At 32.4% G+C, this 19,603-nt stretch overlaps 2 protein-coding genes and 2 non-coding genes across 6 annotated transcripts; 3 read left to right on the top strand and 1 right to left on the bottom strand.

The window, feature by feature from the left end:
- Positions 1-2,718: 2,718 nt before the first annotated feature.
- Positions 2,719-7,406, bottom strand: LOC114185454 (chaperone protein dnaJ A6, chloroplastic-like). 2 transcript variants are annotated; one of them, XM_028073185.1, is made up of 8 exons: positions 7,172-7,406; positions 6,636-6,766; positions 6,247-6,388; positions 6,037-6,094; positions 4,581-4,623; positions 4,181-4,229; positions 4,013-4,093; positions 2,719-3,928 (listed from the first exon to the last, which is right to left on the bottom strand). In XM_028073185.1, exons 2-8 carry the CDS (start codon positions 6,740-6,742, stop codon positions 3,083-3,085), a joined length of 1,326 nt encoding a protein of 441 aa, XP_027928986.1. In that variant the 5' UTR covers positions 6,743-6,766; positions 7,172-7,406; the 3' UTR covers positions 2,719-3,082. The 2 variants fall into 2 exon arrangements, with proteins under 2 accessions (XP_027928986.1, XP_027928996.1); XM_028073195.1 differs by having other exon boundaries at positions 7,186-7,404.
- Positions 7,407-8,351: 945 nt separating this feature from the next.
- On the top strand, positions 8,352-8,443 carry TRNAY-GUA. Its single transcript is given in 2 exon segments — positions 8,352-8,388; positions 8,408-8,443. It is a non-coding gene; the product is annotated as a tRNA-Tyr (tRNA).
- A 192-nt stretch (positions 8,444-8,635) lies between these two features.
- TRNAY-GUA lies at positions 8,636-8,727 on the top strand. The gene is given in 2 exon segments: positions 8,636-8,672; positions 8,692-8,727. It is a non-coding gene; the product is annotated as a tRNA-Tyr (tRNA).
- A 2,076-nt stretch (positions 8,728-10,803) lies between these two features.
- LOC114185680 (probable LRR receptor-like serine/threonine-protein kinase At5g10290) lies at positions 10,804-17,272 on the top strand. Of its 2 annotated transcripts, XM_028073551.1 has the most exons (11): positions 10,804-11,557; positions 12,189-12,321; positions 12,663-12,734; positions 13,149-13,292; positions 13,365-13,436; positions 13,530-13,595; positions 14,464-14,534; positions 14,638-14,769; positions 15,494-15,835; positions 16,027-16,421; positions 16,679-17,272. In XM_028073551.1, exons 1-11 carry the CDS (start codon positions 11,485-11,487, stop codon positions 16,991-16,993), a joined length of 1,815 nt encoding a protein of 604 aa, XP_027929352.1. In that variant the 5' UTR covers positions 10,804-11,484; the 3' UTR covers positions 16,994-17,272. The 2 variants fall into 2 exon arrangements, with proteins under 2 accessions (XP_027929352.1, XP_027929360.1); XM_028073559.1 differs by lacking the exon at positions 12,189-12,321 and having other exon boundaries at positions 10,806-11,557.
- The last annotated feature ends 2,331 nt before the right edge of the window (positions 17,273-19,603 follow it).

Here is a 19,603-nt window from a genome sequence, read left to right as displayed (position 1 = left end):
TATTATTATCGTTTCCTATTTCTAAATTAAGAAGTTGCCCACTTTTCATTGTTGAATTTGAGTTCCGTATAGACGGTCACGGAAATGGATTAAATAAATTACATAAATATTGATGAGCTGAGAATTAATTTTCATGTAGACTATTTTGTTTCAAAAAAGTAATCGTTGTAATTGGCTTAGGCTAAAAGGGATTTTCTCTCCCGAATTCACGAATTAGGATTAGTGTTATAGTTTGTTGCTCAAATTAAATAAATAAGATTATAATATTGGCTAACTTCATTCTTCTAATGAACATGGATTCGAGTATGTGCATACGAATGTAGTACGAGTAATGCAAGTGATTGAGCTTTTATGTCGAAAATAGTACAATTACCAAACATTGGAATAGTTATTAGTTTTGAGATATTGTTTTGCATTGCAAACAGTTTATGATATGTTGTTTCAGTATTGAAATTTTTCTGAAGATATTGATCAATATTTGGTCCGTAAAAGTCACAAGTCAGTTTTGTAGGTCTATCTTGCAATATATATATATATATATATATATATATATATATATATATATATATATATATATATATATATATATATATATATATATATATATATATATATATATTATAACAATAATTTTATTTTAATATTTTATATCTTTTTTAAAAGAAATGTATCTACTTTTGTAAAAAAATCAATATGAAACGAGCCTATCATAAAGTATCGAAAATGTAGGTTTCAATATCCTACATGTGAGAGATGTGATCAGTTTAAATTGAGTTGAATTTATAAAAAATGCAATATAATAGATTGAGATTAACACTTAAGTATTAAGAGGGTGAAACTTAAAACACTGTGACGCCTAATGAGTTAAAAGAAAGAAAAGAAAAAAAAGAGACAAAGAAGAAGAAAAAAGATGGTACCTGCGGTAGTTAATGTACGTTTTCTTCGTCTAAGTTTGGTATAAAGAATAGTTTTTCTTTTTTAATATTAATAACATAAAATAATTTACAATGTCATTGGGGTGGTGGCGCAGTTGGCTAGCGCGTAGGTCTCATAGCTTATTGAGTGATCCTGAGGTCGAGAGTTCGAGCCTCTCTCACCCCAATTTTAAGTCCATCACGTTTTATATAAGGTATAAATTTACGTTTTTAAGTCTAAAAAATTACAGAAATTATGAAACAAAAATTATATTTAAATATCATCGGGGTGTTGGCGCAGTTGGCTAGCACGTAGGTCTCATAGCTTTCTTAGTTTTCCTGAGGCCGGAGTTCGATCCTCCCTCACTCCAATTTTTATGTCCGTCATTTTTTATAATGTTTAAATTTACGTTTTTAAGTCTAATATATTACAGAAATTATATTTAAATACTATTGGGGTGGTGGCGCAGTTGGTCAGCGCGTAGGTCTCATAGCTTACTTAGTTATCCTGAGGCCCGAGTTCGATCCTCCCTCGCCTCAATTTTTATGTCCGTCATGTTTTTTATAATGTTTAAATTTACGTTTTTAAGTGTAATATATTACAGAAATTATATTTAAATATCATCGGGGTGGTGGCGCAGTTGGCTAGTGCGTAGGTCTCATAGCTTTCTTAGTTATCCTGAGGCCGGAGTTCGATCCTCCCTCCCTCCAATTTTTATGTCCGTCATTTTTTATAATGTTTAAATTTACGTTTTTAAGTATAATATATTACAGAAATTATATTTAAATGCCATTGGGCTGGTGGCGCAGTTGGTCAGCGCGTAGGTCTCATAGCTTACTTAGTTATCCTGAGGCCGGAGTTCGATCCTCCCTCGCCTCAATTTTTATGTCCGTCATGTTTTTTATAAGGTTTAAATTTACGTTTTTAAGTCTAATATATTACAGAAATTATATTTAAATATCATCGGGGTGTTGGCGCAGTTTGCTAGCACGTAGGTCTCATAGCTTTCTTAGTTTTCCTGAGGCCGGAGTTCGATCCTCCCTCACTCCAATTTTTATGTCCGTCATTTTTTATAATGTTTAAATTTACGTTTTTAAGTCTAATATATTACAGAAATTATATTTAAATACCATTGGGGTGGTGGCGCAGTTGGTCAGCGCGTAGGTCTCATAGCTTACTTAGTTATCCTGAGGCCGGAGTTCGTTCCTCCCTCACCCCAATTTTTATGTCCGTCATGTTTTTTATAAGATTTAAAATATGTTTTAACTATAATATATTACAGAAGTTGTATTTAAATATCATTGTCGTGGTGGCGCAGTTGGCTTGCGTGTGGGTCTCATAGTTTATTGAGTGATCCTGAGGTCGAGAGTTCGAGCTTCTCTCTTCCCCTTCTTGTTTTCTATTTTTTATGAAAGGTTTAATTTTACGCTTCTAAGTCTAGTATACTACAGAAATTAGAAAAAATCTGAAGTATAGCAACTATAAGAGCTGTGTTAAAAACAACCGCTTAAGTTGTATACAATTTTTAAACGTTAATGTATATACAATAAAAAAATTGTAATTATAAGTCCATACATCATTATTTAGCAAATTTTTTTCAATTTAAGAAACTTTTTGAATGATGTAAAACCAAATATTTTTAAATAAATAAATTTTCAAAAAAAAAAAATACTGATTTATTTAATAATTAAAACTGACGAAATTTTGATATGTAAATGTATCAACAATGCTAGTGCTAGAACACCAACCGATAATAGCATACATTAATTGCAGCAAACTAAATATGTTAACAAAAAGGTTTTTTGCTTTGTAAACAAATTCAAATATAATATGTATTTTCACTTTTGTCTAAAAGCAACATTTATGAAAAATAAAGATGACATTGCATCTAAGCTATAGTCCTTCAACCCCCTCACCAAGTAAAAGAACAACAAAATTGCAAAAGGCATATATATGTTCCAAAGAAAAAGAAAGATATCTAGTTTCTTCTGCTCTTCATATCTGCCTATATAAAATAAAATGACTAGTAACCTACATCTACCACATAAGCTCACCCATACCCCAGTTTTAAATTAATAGCAACCCTGAGTTGAGTCAAGGTCAAGAATGAAGCATCCATAAAAGGAAATGGACTAGAAATACAAAGGAATACAGGTTCCTCAATAAGTTATCTCCTACCACTGGTGGCAGCAGTCTTGCCCTTGCTTAAATCAGCAAGATCCTCAACAAGTTTTCTCTCGTCTTTGCTCAGTTTTTTGGGGATTTCAACTTGCACCCTAACCAATTGATCACCCCTCATATTCTTCTTGTTCAGCAGGGGAACACCTTTCTTACTCATAACAAGTGTTGAGCTTGGTTGAGTCCCAGCTGGGATTTTTAAATCCACCATGCCATCTACAGTAGGAACCTTAACAGTAGTCCCCAAGATTGCATCAATGTAAGATATTTTACATGTGTATAAAATGTTTGTGTCATCCCGTTTAAGCACTGGATCTGGGATAACTTCAAGAACAACAAAGAGGTCACCAGAAGGACCCCCACGCCTTCCAGCATTACCTTCATTTCGGACCCTTAACCGGCTTCCAGAATCCACACCAGCAGGAACCTTGATACTTATCCGCTTTGTCTTCCTCACTCGACCTTCCCCAGAACATGTATTGCAAGGTGTTGAAATTTCACCAGCTCCATTGCAAGAAGAGCAAGTCATAGACTGCTGAAAGATGCCTAATGGAGTCCTCGTCGATTGAACAACCCGACCCTGACCACCACAAGTGCTACATTTAGATGATTTAGTCCCTGGTTTAGCCCCTGAACCATTGCAAGTTCCACAGTTCTCTAATCGCCGAATCTCAATCTCCTTTTCCACCCCAAAAACAGCTTCTTTGAAGTTCAAAACAAGACTGTAATACTCATCTTCACCTTCAACTGCTCCATTCCAAGAACTTCTGCTGCCCCCCATGCCACCCATGCCCTCAAACAGTGTCTCAAACAGGTCAAAAGGATTGCTGAAATCCTGAAATTACAAAGATGGCCAGTTGACAAACAGGAATATATGGTAACAAAGTAAAAGTCTTAATTGTTTTTGGAGACAACTTACCCCCATGCCCATTCCTGAACCTTTAAGACCAGCCTCTCCATATGTATCATATATGGATCTTTTCTCATCATCTGACAAGACCTGCAAAAAACAAAATTGAATTACATAAGATCAATTATGAGAAGACATGAAAAAGAGTAAGTTGTGTTCAACAAGCTGTAGTTATACCTCGTATGCATTACTAATTTCTTTAAACTTCTTTTCTGCATCAGGTTCTCTGCAGCAGAAAGCAAACATCCATAACAGTTCAAACAACATTAACCAAATGATCACGAAGACAACACAAGACTATGCAACTAGTAAAATTGACTTTGATGTGAAGAGGTTCTTGGCAAAAAACTTTATCAAATAAGCAAATCAGGAAAAATGCAAAAAAAAAAAAAACAAACTTTTAAAAGAACAAGTCATGGGCTTTATATCAAAGACACCCAAACCACTTAGTTCATATCAACAGCAAAATAAAAGCCTTTAAAATTTTAAAAGAAAAAAGAAAGAGTGAGGAACAAAGAAAGCAAAGGGTATCAGAAAGCCAGTGGTGTTCAATATGAAATAAGTAAAAAGAACTCACTTGTTCACATCAGGATGATAACTCCGGGCAAGCTTCCGATATGCTGAAAAGTCGAAAGTATAGAGAAATATGATATTGTAATGTTAGAACAGACAATCAACATCCAAAAACGCAAAATAAAGCGAGCCGAAAAAACAAGCGCTCAAGTCTTAGCAAAAAAGCATAAATTCCTTTTACACAAATAAATCCTACAAATTTTAGTAGTGTAATTACTCTAGATCCCAACCTAAGTATGGTAGATTTCTTTGAGAGTTTTAGTTACCTTCTAGGATGGTTTTCGGTTTTCAAATATTTTATCACTAAAACCAGTTTTACTTGTTTGTGGTTTCCGGTTTTACAAACCATGTCTAGCCAAATAGAACATAATAGGAGACGCAACCCACAAATAACTGAAGAGTGGCCCAATACTTCTCAATGATCTACAAAACCACTTTGAAATAAACCTCTTATCAGTATAAGCAATCATTGTCAGCAGAGCAAAGGAAGGCATTGAGAATCAGTTAAATCATTGTCCAATACAATTAAGGAATTATAATGATTGAGAAATATCAGTGGGAAGTGACAGGGTGTACAACAAGGGGTATATAATTCTGATTCTGATGAAGGACAAATTAGACGGACGATGTCATTACAATTCTGATGGAACTAATCTGGATATCTACCGATTGACAAATTAATAGGCCTAAAATATTTTTGTCCATGCTTTATACATGTATGTGGCAGAGAAACTGGGGTTGATGGTGGAGGCGATGACACCAGGTGATATGATGCTCAGGAAGCATATAAGGTGGTAGACATCATCATGGTAGAAATGGAGTGTCAGGCAATGATAGTTGTGGTGGAGGGTAGAAGATTGTTATATTTCTAGCATTCAAGGCCAAGGCAACCTCCTTATAACTAATACTAATAATAAATGAATGATTCTCCACTGCCTACTTTCATTCATGATGGCAGTATTTAAACTGTTTGCATCAGTCAATCCTTGGCTGAGTACATTTGAAGGAACTGAATATCTATAATCTACAAAAGAGCATAAACACAAATGGCAGTTACAACCAAATCTATCAAGGGACAGCTCATACATTCCATTTCAGTTAAATAAAGTCCTTCAAGTTATCAGGTCTCTTAGTAATCTATTTGGGCTTTTTGTTATGGGCTGTATATCATGGCCACAGTGGCTATGAAAGATGCTTTTTAAAACTAAAATGGAATAAAAAATCGTTTTATGTTTTAAAATTTGATGCAAGAATATTTTGAAAGAGTTATAAACTACTTTAACACCATTTCAGTCAAAGATGTTTTGTTTTGAAAGGCTATTTGATTTTCCTTTACATTGCTACACTAAATATTAGCCATTCATGAAGTAGAGTAAAACAATATATTTGAACATATCAATCAATGACAGTAGAGGCATAAGCACATCAATCTGAAAAGGAAAGGACCATAGAAAAAATACCACTCTTAATTTCAGATTTACTAGAATTTTTTGAGACCCCAAGGATAGAATAGTAATCCTGCACATTGGCACACAATACATAATGAGTCAATATTGAATGTTCATGAGAGTTCCATAATTTAAGGAGACACATCTTTAAAAGGTAAAATTATATAGAGAAACTAAAGGAAATCATAGTGGCTTAGAAATGCATAAGTACTTGAAACTTACAGCATCAGCTCTAACTATCAACCTTGATCCCCGGCGACCATGTAAATTTTGCAAAGAAACTTTGTCAAAAAGTGCACGCGAGGAATCTCGGGAAAAGAAGCTTGAATTTGGGGCAGACATGAAGCTTAGCTTGCTTGAGACACTGCAAGGAAAATGACTAAATTTAATTACACTCTCCAGCTCAAAGAACGAAGATGAAAATATCGTGTGTATCGATTGGGAAAGTCATTTCCAAAATTCATTATCTAGTGTCGAGTAGAATATAAAAATAATGCTCCTTTAGATATGAAATAGATAAAAACTATATTAAAAGTAATTTAGCTCCTTTAGCTATGCAAGAGCAACAAGCCAACAAGATTAGTCAAAAAATACTAAATAATAGGACTAACTTGTTCTTGAATGATGCAATCTTCCCCATCCCAGTCGATCCCGCAAAAATCTGAGGTCGAATTCCCCATTGAGTAGCTGATGTACTAGCAAAAGTAGAAATTGCCATCTAGTATATTTTCAGCAATACAATCTGCCAACAAATACAAAATTTTTCAATCAAATTCTGCAATCAATAAAATAAACAAACAAATAACTAAATAGACAAACAATAAAATGATGCTGAAAGAAGCAATTTTTTTATACTTAAGTGAACCTGGTGATGAGTAACGAATTACAATACGGTCGAATTCAATAATCAATACAGCATACAAGAAAAGAACGAAGAAAAACATACACTGTAGACAACACTTTAAATTCCACGCACAGGAAGAGATAAGAAATAATTAGTGGTCTAAAAAACAGGTTGGTTTGTTGTGAGGAATAAAAACAAGAAGCAAAATTGACAATAATACTCCAATCTAGGAAGAAGGGATGAATAAAAACATGTTTTTATCACAATTCTGAGACACAAGAACAATGGAAAAGGAAGAGGAACCTGTGGCGCTTAACCTTAACCGCTGCTGCTATCGTAAGCTGAGCAAGGTTTTAGCGAAGAGAAGAGGATATAGTGTGTGAGAAGGAGTGGGAGGATGTGGATACAGTGTTGAGAATAGAACACTCGTATTTCCTCTGCTTTAGAGGATTACACAAACCTCCCTCGTGGTTGAGTTTTCTTTCACCTTTTCTTTTGGTTTAGCAACAACGCTCCTTCTAGAACCCTAATGATGCCACTATTTGGGTTTGGTTCACTTTTTTAAATGCAAAAATGCATTTTTCACAAGGAGATATTTATGTTGAAATTAAATTAATGTCATTTACTTCTGTATGGCAAATTTTAATTTTAAAAAATTATGTTATTTTTTTTTATATGGCTCGGTAATTTATTTTTTTATGATATACCACTATTTAGGGTTCATGATTTATTAATTAATATTGAAATTTATTTTATAAAATTTCATTTAAAAAACAAAAATTAACATCAAAATTTTCATATAGTGGTGCCTTTTCTTATTTTGTAATCCATACATTGTAAATTTAATATTAAATCAAGAATAATATTTAATTGAAGAATAAATTTGGTTAATTTCAAATAAAATGAAATGATTTTAAATTGTCATTAAAACTGCTTTATTAGATGGTTTTAAAGCTTTTAAATAAAAAGTTTCAAACGTGTAGAATGTTGAATTCACAAACAAAGAGTAATTATTTATTTCTTAATGCATGGATGTTGTTCCATTCATATTTTCTTTATTATGGATTGTGGTGAAACTTCTAACTTTTCTCCCATGGACTTTGGTGAAACTACATGTATAGATTTATCAAGTCATTAATAGTGGGAAAGCTTGCACTAAATGTTTTTAAAAACAAAAACAGAAAAAATAAATATTATAATCACAACATAAAAAATATTATAATCATAACGTTAACTATAACGCGCAATGTAATGGTTTATTGAAAAATAATATATGTTTCTATCTCTATTGTGATAAATATTTTATTGTTAATAAAAATATTTATTTATTAATTAAATCGTAGAACTAATTAATGCCAAAATGAATAGATTAGATTATTGTATTTGTAGGTATCGTTTTCAAAATGGAACAAATAGGTAATAATAACCCAGGCATTATTCAAGTACTCAGATTTTAAATATAAAATTCTTTACTATTCACCAACCGACCTTAGCTCAGTTGGTAGAGCGGAGGACTGTAGTAGGTGATACCTAGCTGAAATCCTTAGGTCGCTGGTTCGAATCCGGCAGGTCGGAAAATGTTTTATCTTTCAATTTCAATAAAAATGTATTATAATTTAGGTAATCAAAATAAAATATTTAAAAACTAATAATTTTACATTATTAAATATTTTAATTAACTTAAATTGTTTAACTAAAAGCTTTCTTTTCATCAATTTCATTATTTACTAGAAATATTAATTCTGTTGAAAACATCTCTTCTAACAACCGACCTTAGCTCAGTTGGTAGAGCGGAGGACTGTAGTGGGTTATTCCTACCTGAAATCCTTAGGTCGCTGGTTCGAATCCGGCAGGTCGGATAGTTTTGTATCTTTCAGCACTAATGTGGAAGAGGTTTTTTGGAAGATAAATTCAATAATGAACTTGAATTTCTAAAAGACAACACTGATCTTAGGAAGATTACACAAAGTCACTTGCTTTAATGAAATCGTTGACAAAGATAAAGTCCGAATTACGATATGGAGAGATAATTAAATTGAAAAAACATAAAATAATATATATATTAATTTCAAATTTTTAACTAACAAAATAATAAATTTAATTTATCTTACTAATATTTAAAAAAAACGAAAAATATTTATTATACAAGATTTTATCCTTATTTTTATAATCATAATAAAAATTTATATAAAATTTATGATTTTTAAAAAAATTATTACATTTTTTGTTATTAAAATTGTGTCAGAATCTTGTTAAAATTATATTAAAAATAAAAAAATGTTTGTCAAATTAAACACTTTAATAATAATGTATCTACCGCGAGAGTCGATATCCCATACATGTCTATCACGACGTAGCAAATCTTATTTATATTTCTCCATGAAAAACCTAACCATAATCCTAAATACAAAGTATATGGGAAAATGAAAAACATGATGCAAAAATATATAGTAACCGCAACTGTATATCAATTTTTATTTTATTCATGTTACTCTTATTTAACAAAACAAAGAAACAACTTAGATACATCATTTTTCATGTTACAACTTTTTTACTGAAAATACTGGTTGGTTGAGATTATGTTAAAAGAACATTAACACTTCTAACATGTATTAATTAGGGGTGGCAAAAAGGGTTGGACCCAACGGGCCAGCCCGTCAGCCTGTGCTAAAAGGAACAGGCTGGGTTGAAGATTTCAACCCGTCAGCCCGTTTTGACCCGTCCCGTCCAGCCCGTCAACTTGACGGGGCAAAGTACGGGCTGGCCTGTTCTGACCCGTTGGCCCGTTTTAAAAAAATAAAATACAATAAAAATAATTAAAAAAATTAATTTTTTAGATTATATATTTTAAATGTAGAAATATATAATAGTATTGTAATTTAAATCATTAACACCTACTAATTAAATTTGAATTATTAGTTATAATTGAATAATTTAATATGTAAATTTAATAATTATTTTAACTTATCTAATTAAAAACATTAACTAATCAATTAAAAGTTAAAATAATATTTTATTTGATTAAATATGACTTTAATAATAATTTATATGTATATATAAACAAATTTAAAAAATAAAACAAATTAAAAAATTTGAAAACTAATTAAAAAAATTAAAAAAAAAAACTAGACGGGCCAGCCCGGCCCGACCCGTTAGTCCGTCCTATACAGAACGGGTTATGAATATTGACCCGTTTCTGTTTGACGGGTCAGCCCGTCCCGACCCATTTTTTGACGGACCACATACGGGCCGGGCCAAAACGGGCCGAGCTGACCCGTTTGCCACCCCTAGTATTAATGGCATGATTAAAAAACAGAATAATCATTATGTCCAAAAACATCACTGATGTTCAAAAGGGCAGGAGTACTGGGACAGTAGTTTTTTCTTTTTGACTTTTGACCTTCCACAAATACATGTCTATTGACAAATATAATGTAGACAAATACAAGAATATGATAAGTGATAGGATAAATAAGAGAGAAAATAACGAAAACTAATAAATAGGTGCTATTGGCACACTAGTTTTTAATATTCACTTTTTTTTTTATTTTAGAAAAAATCACAAACGTTAACAATTTATAATTAAAAGGGTAAGAAGGATTTTTTTTTTATATATCTTGGAGTTAACTTTTCTTTTGTTTCCATTTTATCTTCAATTGAATAAAAGAAAAAGTCTTTATATCGCATATTTTCTTTTCTCTTTGTTTTCCGTCTAATTAAATAATATTCAAAAGAAGAAAAAGAAAAAGAAATCAAAGACTGGCCTTTGACATAAAATGGGGACAATGATAGTGATTGAACGACAATGATTGGTCTTTGTTTTCAAAGTACTACCGACTAGTGGACACAGCACATTGGATTGCTTTATGCTAATCTCATCATCCAGTATCATAGTAATATCTAGGGTTTTCTTTATTTTGTTCTCTCTTTCATTTTATCCTCCATGGGTTAATTTATTAGTTTTATTTTTGCCCAAATTGCTGGTATAACATCACTGCTGGAAGTTAATTTAGTAAAATACGAAATCAACACTTCAATTTCAATCCACAGTATAATTTCTTTTATGCTGAGACTCACTCAATTTTAATCAGAAACCTTTTTCATTAGGTTCTATTTCAGTTCACAATTTCTGTGTCTTCTATGTCTTGTTTATATATTTCAACTTTACTCAGGTGTTATCTCTTCTCTTCATCATCTCCACAAAGCTACCCCTTTATTTATTTTACTAACAAAAAGTGAAAAACAAAAAACTGACTTTGACCGGTTCAAACCATGTTTAATTTTTGTCTTGTAAATGATTCCACTTCTGTTCCTGGTTTCATTTGTTCTCTCTTTTGGTGGTTGACCCCTATCTGTTAGTACTTAAGCTTTTTCCATCGATGGTTGAAAATTCACGGTTGGTCATTTGACACGTCTGTCTCATATCGCATCTTGGTTCCGGCAATCTTCTTCATTTGTCCCCTTTTATCTCTGTATGATATTTACTGTCTGTCTTCACCGATTACAACTTAGTGGGGTGTTTCGTTTGTTCTACACTAGACAGATGAAGATTTATGTTGTGGTACTTGAGCATAATGCACTCTGTCACTGGTTGAGTGGTTGATGAGAGTGGAAAAATGGATTTGGCATTTGTTCTTTTGCTATTGACTAGTGTGTGCTCTTCTGCGTTGGCTGGGCTTGATTCACAAGGTTCAATCTGCTGTTCAAACTTATTCCTGTTAATCTTTAAGCTATGTAAAGATTTAGCTGTAGTTTTTATTTCTTCACTTCCTTTTCTCTGTCATGGTCTGGCTTTCAACTTAATAGAAATTTGAGATTCATTCATGTTTAAGCACACTGGTATTATTGTTCTGCCTCTCTGAGATTTAATTTCTTCATAATCCTTTCTGTTACACTACTGTCACGTTTGGTTGACCAGGTGGCACTTTGATCCATCAACATTTTGCCCTTTTCATTTATCTTTTAGAAAAATCATTTGGGTTATTTCAATTTATTTAAATATGCTCCATATGAATGATCCTACTTCAACCACGGAATAAACTATTTGTTAGCAGTGCTTGGAAATTAATGAAACTTTGAAAATTGGGATCATGTACTTACTGGATAGAATCATTATCCGAGAATTGTGTGAGCAACCTGTACCTTTGCACATCATTTATCATGTTCGTTGACGACATATGATAACCTTATCACTTTTATAATATTGCAGTAGAAAATGCTATGGATTTTACATCTATCTGCCTTTCTGTTTTTGTCGAAGTTGCAAGTGGATTTGGACTTTCAGTCTTTAATAGATGTATAATTTATATGTTCATTTCAGAAGATGCGCTGTATGCGTTGAAGTTATCATTGAATGCTTCTCCCAGCCAGCTTACAAACTGGAATAAAAATCTAGTTGACCCTTGTACTTGGTCAAATGTTGAATGTGACCAGAATAACAACGTTATTCGAGTGTAAGATATTCTTATTATAATATTGGAAACATCCACTGGCTGTGTTTTCTTTGAAGAGAAATGCTAAGAACAATTTCTCTGGTTTAGTCTTGTGAATATACTCTCTCTTGCTAGTTGAAATTTATTAAAATTGACAAAATTTTATGGATTCTATATCTTATTCAACAATCTCTCTTTTAATTTTGTAGTTTTCAATAAATATAACTAATAAGAGAGTGTATGTTCCTAACCCTTCTCTTCTTTTGAATATTTAGTTTGAGGAAGATTGTGACAGCTTCAACTTCATTGGTACCTAGATATTTCATTCATAACGTATAATTATACATATTACTTCATTGCAGTTCACTAGAATTTATGGGATTCACAGGATCGTTGACACCAAGAATAGCATCCCTGAAAAGTCTCGAAACTCTGTAAGTATTTAGTATGAAAGATCCACAGAACTGCCTTCTCCCTCTGCCCTGTCCCATATTTCAGTTCATAGCCTCAACGTTCTTGGTTTGTTTCATTTAAGTGTTGAGGCATAGATTCATTAAATTACATGGTTATATTAAAACCTTTTACCGTTGAATATTACTATCTTCTGTGTATCTGATGAACTGTAGTACACTATTAAATCAATCAGTAGGGTTCCTGCTTTCTAATTGTTAATTTAAGAAAGTGAATGGAAAAATGCATATAGCATTTGTAGTGTGTATGGAATTATGTAAACTTTGGTTGTTTTTTCAAGAACCATATGATGTTTTTTGGTGAATTTTGTGATTTTATTCTTCACGCTTTCAATTGTTCATCTTTTTCACCTTTTTTCTTACACATTTACCGTGAAGTTCTTTGCAAGGTAATAACATCACTGGTGACATTCCAAAAGAATTTGGAAATCTTACAAGCTTGGTCAGATTAGATTTGGAAAACAACAAATTAACTGGTGAAATACCATATTCACTTGGTAGTCTTAGAAAGCTTCAATTCTTGTAAGTATGGAGTCTTAGCATCTATTTTACTTTTGTAATGTCCGGCAGTATCTAATTTTGGTCTTCAACTAGGACATTGAGTCAAAACAATCTTAATGGAACTATTCCAGAATCACTTGCCAGTCTCCCAAGCTTGATCAATGTGTATGTTAATATTTTTTATACTCGTATTTTGATCTCAAGTACATTTTATTATCATTTGATATCTGATGGATTGTTCAAACTTCTCTTTTACAGTTTGCTAGATTCAAATGATCTTAGTGGGAAGATTCCGGAGCGGTTGTTCAGCATTCCTACATACAAGTATGTACAGTAAATTAGAATTAGATACCTTAAAACCAAAATGTGAAATTCGTCAAATACTTTTTTTGACAGTAATTTTGTATCCCCGACCGAGGACTATACCTAAAAGGTTCAAACACTTGGAAAGTGGATGCCTAAAGAACCTATGTCATCAATTTCATTCAACATTGTTACATAACGAAATGGTAGTCTATGATTCTAATGGTCTTTTCTGGTTCCACTTTTTGATCTTCCTTTGAAAGATTTGTAATCATCACTTATTCAATTTCTCCAACCTAATTTAGAATTCTCATTGCCGGACTTTTTCCATATACCCAATATATAATATTGAATGGCAGAAGTTTAAGGTGGTAATTTTTTGTCACATTAAAAGAAATACAATTTTTCATTGGCAAATACTGATCAGGTTTCCTAAGGACCATTGTTAAGGAAACAATAATAATAGCCTTTTCTCACTAGGTGAGGTTGGATACATGGATTGTACAATACAATTGAGTTTGTAACAAACCAAAATTTCAGTGATATTATTCAATATGAGATACTTTTCCATAATTTCCTGCCATGTCTTTTTGGGTCTCCCTTTATCCCTTTTTTCAAGGCTAAAAGCCATGAAATCTACTTTCCTTATTTCTAGTGGCTTTCTTTGTACATGTTCAAACCTAAGCTGATTGTCCATCATTTTATCCTTCATACAAGTCTCACTAATATCTGCTTGTTTGGAATTATTTGGTATCTTGTTCTTTGTTGTGTCGTCACACATCTAACTTTCATGTTTATGGTGTCCTTGGATAAAACTATAAATTTGTACAAAAAATTCATCCGTTGCTTAAATAGGCTTATTTATGTTCCACTGTATTGCCCATTGCAGTTTCACTGGAAATAATTTGAATTGTGGAGTGAGTTATCATCATCTTTGCTCATCTGATAATGCAGTTCAAGGTTACTTTTGTTAATACTGTTTTGATCTGTAAAGTGTTTTCCGTCTCCCACCCCCTCCATTTACAGGCAACAAGCTGAAAACTAGTTTTCCTTCATTTGACAGGTTCGTCTCATAAAACAAAAGTAGGCCTCATAGTTGGAATAGTTGCAGGTTTAGTTGTTATTCTTTTTCTTGGTTGTCTGCTGTTCTTCTGGTACAAGGGGTGCAAGCGTGAAATTTTTGTAGATGTTCCAGGTTTGTGTTCCTTTTTCAGCCTTCACAAAGTTTTTGTAGATTGTCTGTAGCTTCAGAATTAGTAGCTATTGATCCGGTGAAACTGCCTGCACATTCTGCTCAAAGTTGATCTAATGCTATAAAATCGTGAATTTATGACATAAGTCATTGTTGTCCTCATTTAGATTAGTTTTTATGAATGGTGCACTCCATAGCTCTTAATGCACCATCTCTTTATTGGAATTGCATTTTTCTTTTAAAAAATACTGGTATCCAGTATTAATGTGTGTAGCATCTGTCTGTCTGCAGTAATATTTTTTCTATTTTAGAGCATCTGTCTAATTAATGTAATATTATTTTTTATTGATTAGGCTTAGTTCTTCAAACTTTAGTGTTGCAAATATGTTTTGGCTATGCTTTTCCTTCATTTTGGCATATGGTTAAATATTTGTGAGATGAATGAAGAATTAACTGGTTGAACTATCTTGTAATGCTTTTAATTGTGACAACTAGTTGAAATACTGTGTAACATTAATTTTATAAAAAGAAGAGAAGTAGACCGAGACAAGGACAATGTATGCTCAAGAGCTGAAGAAAAAATAAATAAAACAAAGAAACGGTCAAGCTTTCTAGTTTACCATCATTTTTCAAACTATGGTTGATATGAACTATCTATTTTACCATTTTTTGAAAATTTCTCTTGCTAACAAGCTATTTGAATATATTTTTTCTCATGTATTTTCAGGTGAGGTCGATCGCCGAATTACATTTGGTCAAATAAAAAGATTTTCCTGGAAAGAACTACAGATAGCTACAGACAACTTCAGCGAGAAAAATATATTAGGACAAGGAGGCTTTGGAAAGGTTTATAAAGGTGTTCTAGCAGATGGTACAAAAGTTGCTGTCAAAAGGTTAACTGATTATGAAAGTCCTGCGGGTGACGCTGCCTTCCAGCGTGAAGTGGAGTTGATAAGTGTAGCTGTCCATAGGAACCTGTTACGGCTCATTGGTTTTTGTACTACTCCAACAGAACGTCTCTTAGTTTATCCCTTCATGCAAAACTTAAGTGTTGCCTATCGTCTACGAGGTATTTAGTAACATTGCATGTTTGAAAGCCTGATGTGACATCAAATGTAACCGTGTCCGATTTATGAATTCCGTATCTTTGTCTGGCAATATTTTAATTTGAGGGTAGCTTGACCCTCTGCATTGTCTTTAAGTTTGCTTTCATATTTTGGCATTTTAAGTGAAAATTTCTCTGTTTTGACACTGGTGCAGAACTCAGACCTGGGGAACCCGTTTTGGATTGGCCTACTAGAAAACGAGTGGCTCTAGGAACAGCTCGTGGCCTAGAATATCTTCACGAGCAGTGTAATCCTAGGATTATTCATAGGGATGTGAAGGCAGCTAATATATTACTAGATGGAGATTTTGAAGCAGTTGTTGGTGACTTTGGTTTGGCAAAATTAGTTGATGTTCGAAATACTACTGTGACAACTCAAGTTCGAGGGACAATGGGTCATATAGCTCCAGAATACTTGTCCACAGGAAAATCTTCAGAAAGGACTGATATTTTTGGTTATGGGATTATGCTTTTGGAACTTGTTACAGGTCAACGTGCTATTGACTTTTCACGTTTGGAAGAGGAGGATGACGTGTTATTGCTTGACCATGTGAGACAACCTCATTTTAGCATCACTTTTTTTCTCATAAGTGTCGACATGCATGGAAGTTGTTGCATGCCTGTTGGTGCCTTGATTATGTCTATAATGTTTTCTAAGTCATGGTTTTACATTCTATAATGTTGATGATCAAAAGGTTAAGGACATGTGCTTGTGTTGTGCTTGTGCTAGTTATCTTCTTACATAAGCTCTGAATTATTCTGCTATACCAGTTGGTTACTATTTTTACCATATTTTGTTTGGTATAGGTTAAGAAACTGCAACGGGAGAAAAGGCTAGATGTTATTGTGGACAGCAACCTGAAGAAAAATTACGTAATAGGAGAGGTTGAAATGATTGTACAAATTGCATTGCTCTGCACACAAGCGTCGCCGGAGGATCGACCGGCGATGTCAGAAGTTGTAAGAATGTTAGAGGGAGAAGGGCTTGCCCAAAGATGGGAAGAATGGCAGCATGTGGAGGTTGCTACGAGGCAAGATTACGAGAGACTACAGAGAAGAATGAAGTGGGGAGAAGATTCAATGAATAACCAAGATGCCATTGAGTTGTCAGGAGGAAGATGAGAAATTTAGACCATTACACTTGATGTTGTAGCACACTACCACCGTTCATAAGAAGTTAATCCGATTGAAAACAGACATAGGGTTATTGTTTTCCATGTGTAAAAATATAGGTAATAAACTTCATATTCTGAAAATTATGACTTTCATTTATTTAAACGAGGTTTTAACCTTTCTTCTCTTAGGAAATTACTGGAAGCAGAGAGTTGTGGTGAGGTCAAATATCTATGCAAAAACAAACCAGGGTTAACAAAGTTGGTAGATTGGAGTAATTGTTCTTTAGACATGTCTGATATTTGTTACTTGCTTCAATAATCTCTACACCAAAAAAAGTTGTATAAAAGAATTGGTTAAGGAGTATCGTTTGCAGAATCAAAACCAGAAACTGAGAAAAATATGGAATAGTATGCACCAAATCGATCTGCTGTATAAATTGCTTACTAATGCTAGCAAATTAAACATGGTAGTTTAAATTTCTGGGTCCAGCTTATGCTTCTTTTTGTTGCTACAAAAAACTAGCTAAAGACAAGTAGTTTGAACTGGTGATTTGTGACACTTTGTTGTTTGGAAGTTGAAGCAACGGCTTTTGCCCATGTTCGGATCTTTGCTTTCATCCCCTCTGCACGCAAATTAACCAATTCCTCGTGCACTGCCACAAGATACAAAGGAGGTTGCTGTGGGATAAGGGGATTCCACTTTTCCAAAGAGATGCCACATTCTTTGTAATCCATGCCCGCCATTGCCATAGCTTCAATGGACATTTTTAACAGGGATCAGATGAGGGTACACAATATGAGAATGCTAAGTGAGAGTTGTGATTTGTGATTTGTGATTTGTGATTTGAGGTAGCAGCTAGCCATGAGAGTAATTTATATAGCAGAGGAAACTAAGGTTGTTGTGCTTTAATTTGTGAAAACTGACCGATTCACGAGTGTTGCACGGGCAAATTCATTTTTTACATGTGATTGTTTGTGTCCCTAAATTCTAGGAATTAGAAAAAAAAATTGGTGGTAGAAATCCAACATTAATTAGATAAGATTATTTTATAGTATATAAACAAATACAAAATGTATCCTTTTGTAATGCTATATTAAATTTAAATAATATGAATTTTATTCAAAATCTATCACAATGATATTTATTTGATTATCGTGTCATTATCTAGACCTACTTTTGGTACTTAACTTGGGTCAGCAACTACGTCATATAACTCATGAAGCTCACATCTATTCATCAATGCCCGAAATGGAAGGGCATGCAATTGCAAGAAACATGTCATATCCGTGCCGTGGTGGTCGTTAATGTCAGTCTACTTACTATTCCACTGTGCACCAAAGCCAAGTTTAAAATGTGATCAATTTGGAAATAAATGCCGAGGGATATGTATGCCAACACAGGAATGGCATGGTGTAACCAGTTCTGAGATTTTAAGGTGTGTTAATCATACATGGTTAAATATAATTTTAATTCTTAATTTTCGGTAAAAATTGAAATTAGTTCATATTTAAAAGTTTGACAAAATTTAGTCATTCAAGTTTAGAAATATGTAAATGTAATTTTTTTAACTAAATTTTATTAAATTTACTTGACGTTTCAAACATGTTTTATGATAAGATTTGAGTTGTTCACATCGTTTCACATATTTCTACTCCAATGTTAGCTCAGAAATATATTTAAAACGTCAAATAATTTTAACAAATATTAGTAAAATGGTTGGAAAATGTTAATTAGTGTTCTAAGTTATGGTTAAGGTGTAATTAATGAATATTATATTAATTATTCTTTATTTAAAAATAATATTTAATTTTCTGTTAATTAATTTTCTTTTACGTTTAATTATTTCTAATTTTTAATAACATTAAAATATAATTATTTTATTGTTTAATTATTTTTTAACTTTTTTTTAGGTAACAAATAAATTATCAATTACATATGTATAACACTTGTGGACATTTTTGTCATCTAAATAAAATAAAATTACACTCATATTTATTAAGGTCATAATTCATTTAATATCACATTTAACGATGAACTCTTACAAAATTCAATGTTCATTAATTACACCTTAAACAGTGTCTTTAAGACACTCTAGCAAGAACCAAATGTCTAAATCACAAATTTCTAAAATTTAAGACTAAATCGTGTCAAAGTTTTAAAGATAAACAAATTCAAATTTTTCTTATAATTAAGGAATAAAAAATATATTTAACCCACGGTATATTTATATTTAGTACGTAGAATGCAAATTACTATTGAATTTAGCTTATTTGTTCTTATTAAAATTTGGAATTATCTCTTTAATTACTGAAAATAGTGTAAGTAATTAAATTATTTGCCGGTAGACTTATTTCAATTTGTTGTGTTTGGCTAAAATAATTAAAAAGTTACTTGAAATTTGAAAAAATATTTTTAGTTAAATTAAGATTCTTGTGTGTAGATATTTTAATTGATATCAAACTTTACGACTTTATATTAGAATGTTGAAATATTATGAAGTTGAAATAATGCATTTTCAGTTTAATGCTAAACTTTTGGGTTATATATTGCTACTCTAGTAGTTCTTTTTAATTACAAAAGAAACAATATTAACGCCTCAAAATCATTTCCTTTTAT

The sequence above is a fragment of the Vigna unguiculata genome, chromosome 1 (genome assembly GCF_004118075.2).
Source record: "Vigna unguiculata cultivar IT97K-499-35 chromosome 1, ASM411807v1, whole genome shotgun sequence".
Classification (NCBI taxonomy): domain Eukaryota; kingdom Viridiplantae; phylum Streptophyta; class Magnoliopsida; order Fabales; family Fabaceae; genus Vigna; species Vigna unguiculata.
Note: the sequence above shows the minus strand (reverse complement) of the source record. Positions and strands in the feature narration are given on the sequence as shown.

Coding starts and splice junctions, on each gene's coding strand:
- LOC114185454 (XM_028073185.1), bottom strand. CDS start 6,742: ATGGCAATTTCTACTTTTGCTAGTACATCAGCTACTCAATGGGGAATT. Junction 4,230..4,580: donor TATCATCCTGATGTGAACAA/GTGAGTTCTTTT, acceptor TTTCTGCTGCAG/AGAACCTGATGCAGAAAAGA. Junction 3,929..4,012: donor GTTCAGGAATGGGCATGGGG/GTAAGTTGTCTC, acceptor TTGTAATTTCAG/GATTTCAGCAATCCTTTTGA.
- LOC114185680 (XM_028073551.1), top strand. CDS start 11,485: ATGGATTTGGCATTTGTTCTTTTGCTATTGACTAGTGTGTGCTCTTCT. Junction 12,322..12,662: donor AATAACAACGTTATTCGAGT/GTAAGATATTCT, acceptor ACTTCATTGCAG/TTCACTAGAATTTATGGGAT. Junction 14,770..15,493: donor AATTTTTGTAGATGTTCCAG/GTTTGTGTTCCT, acceptor ATGTATTTTCAG/GTGAGGTCGATCGCCGAATT.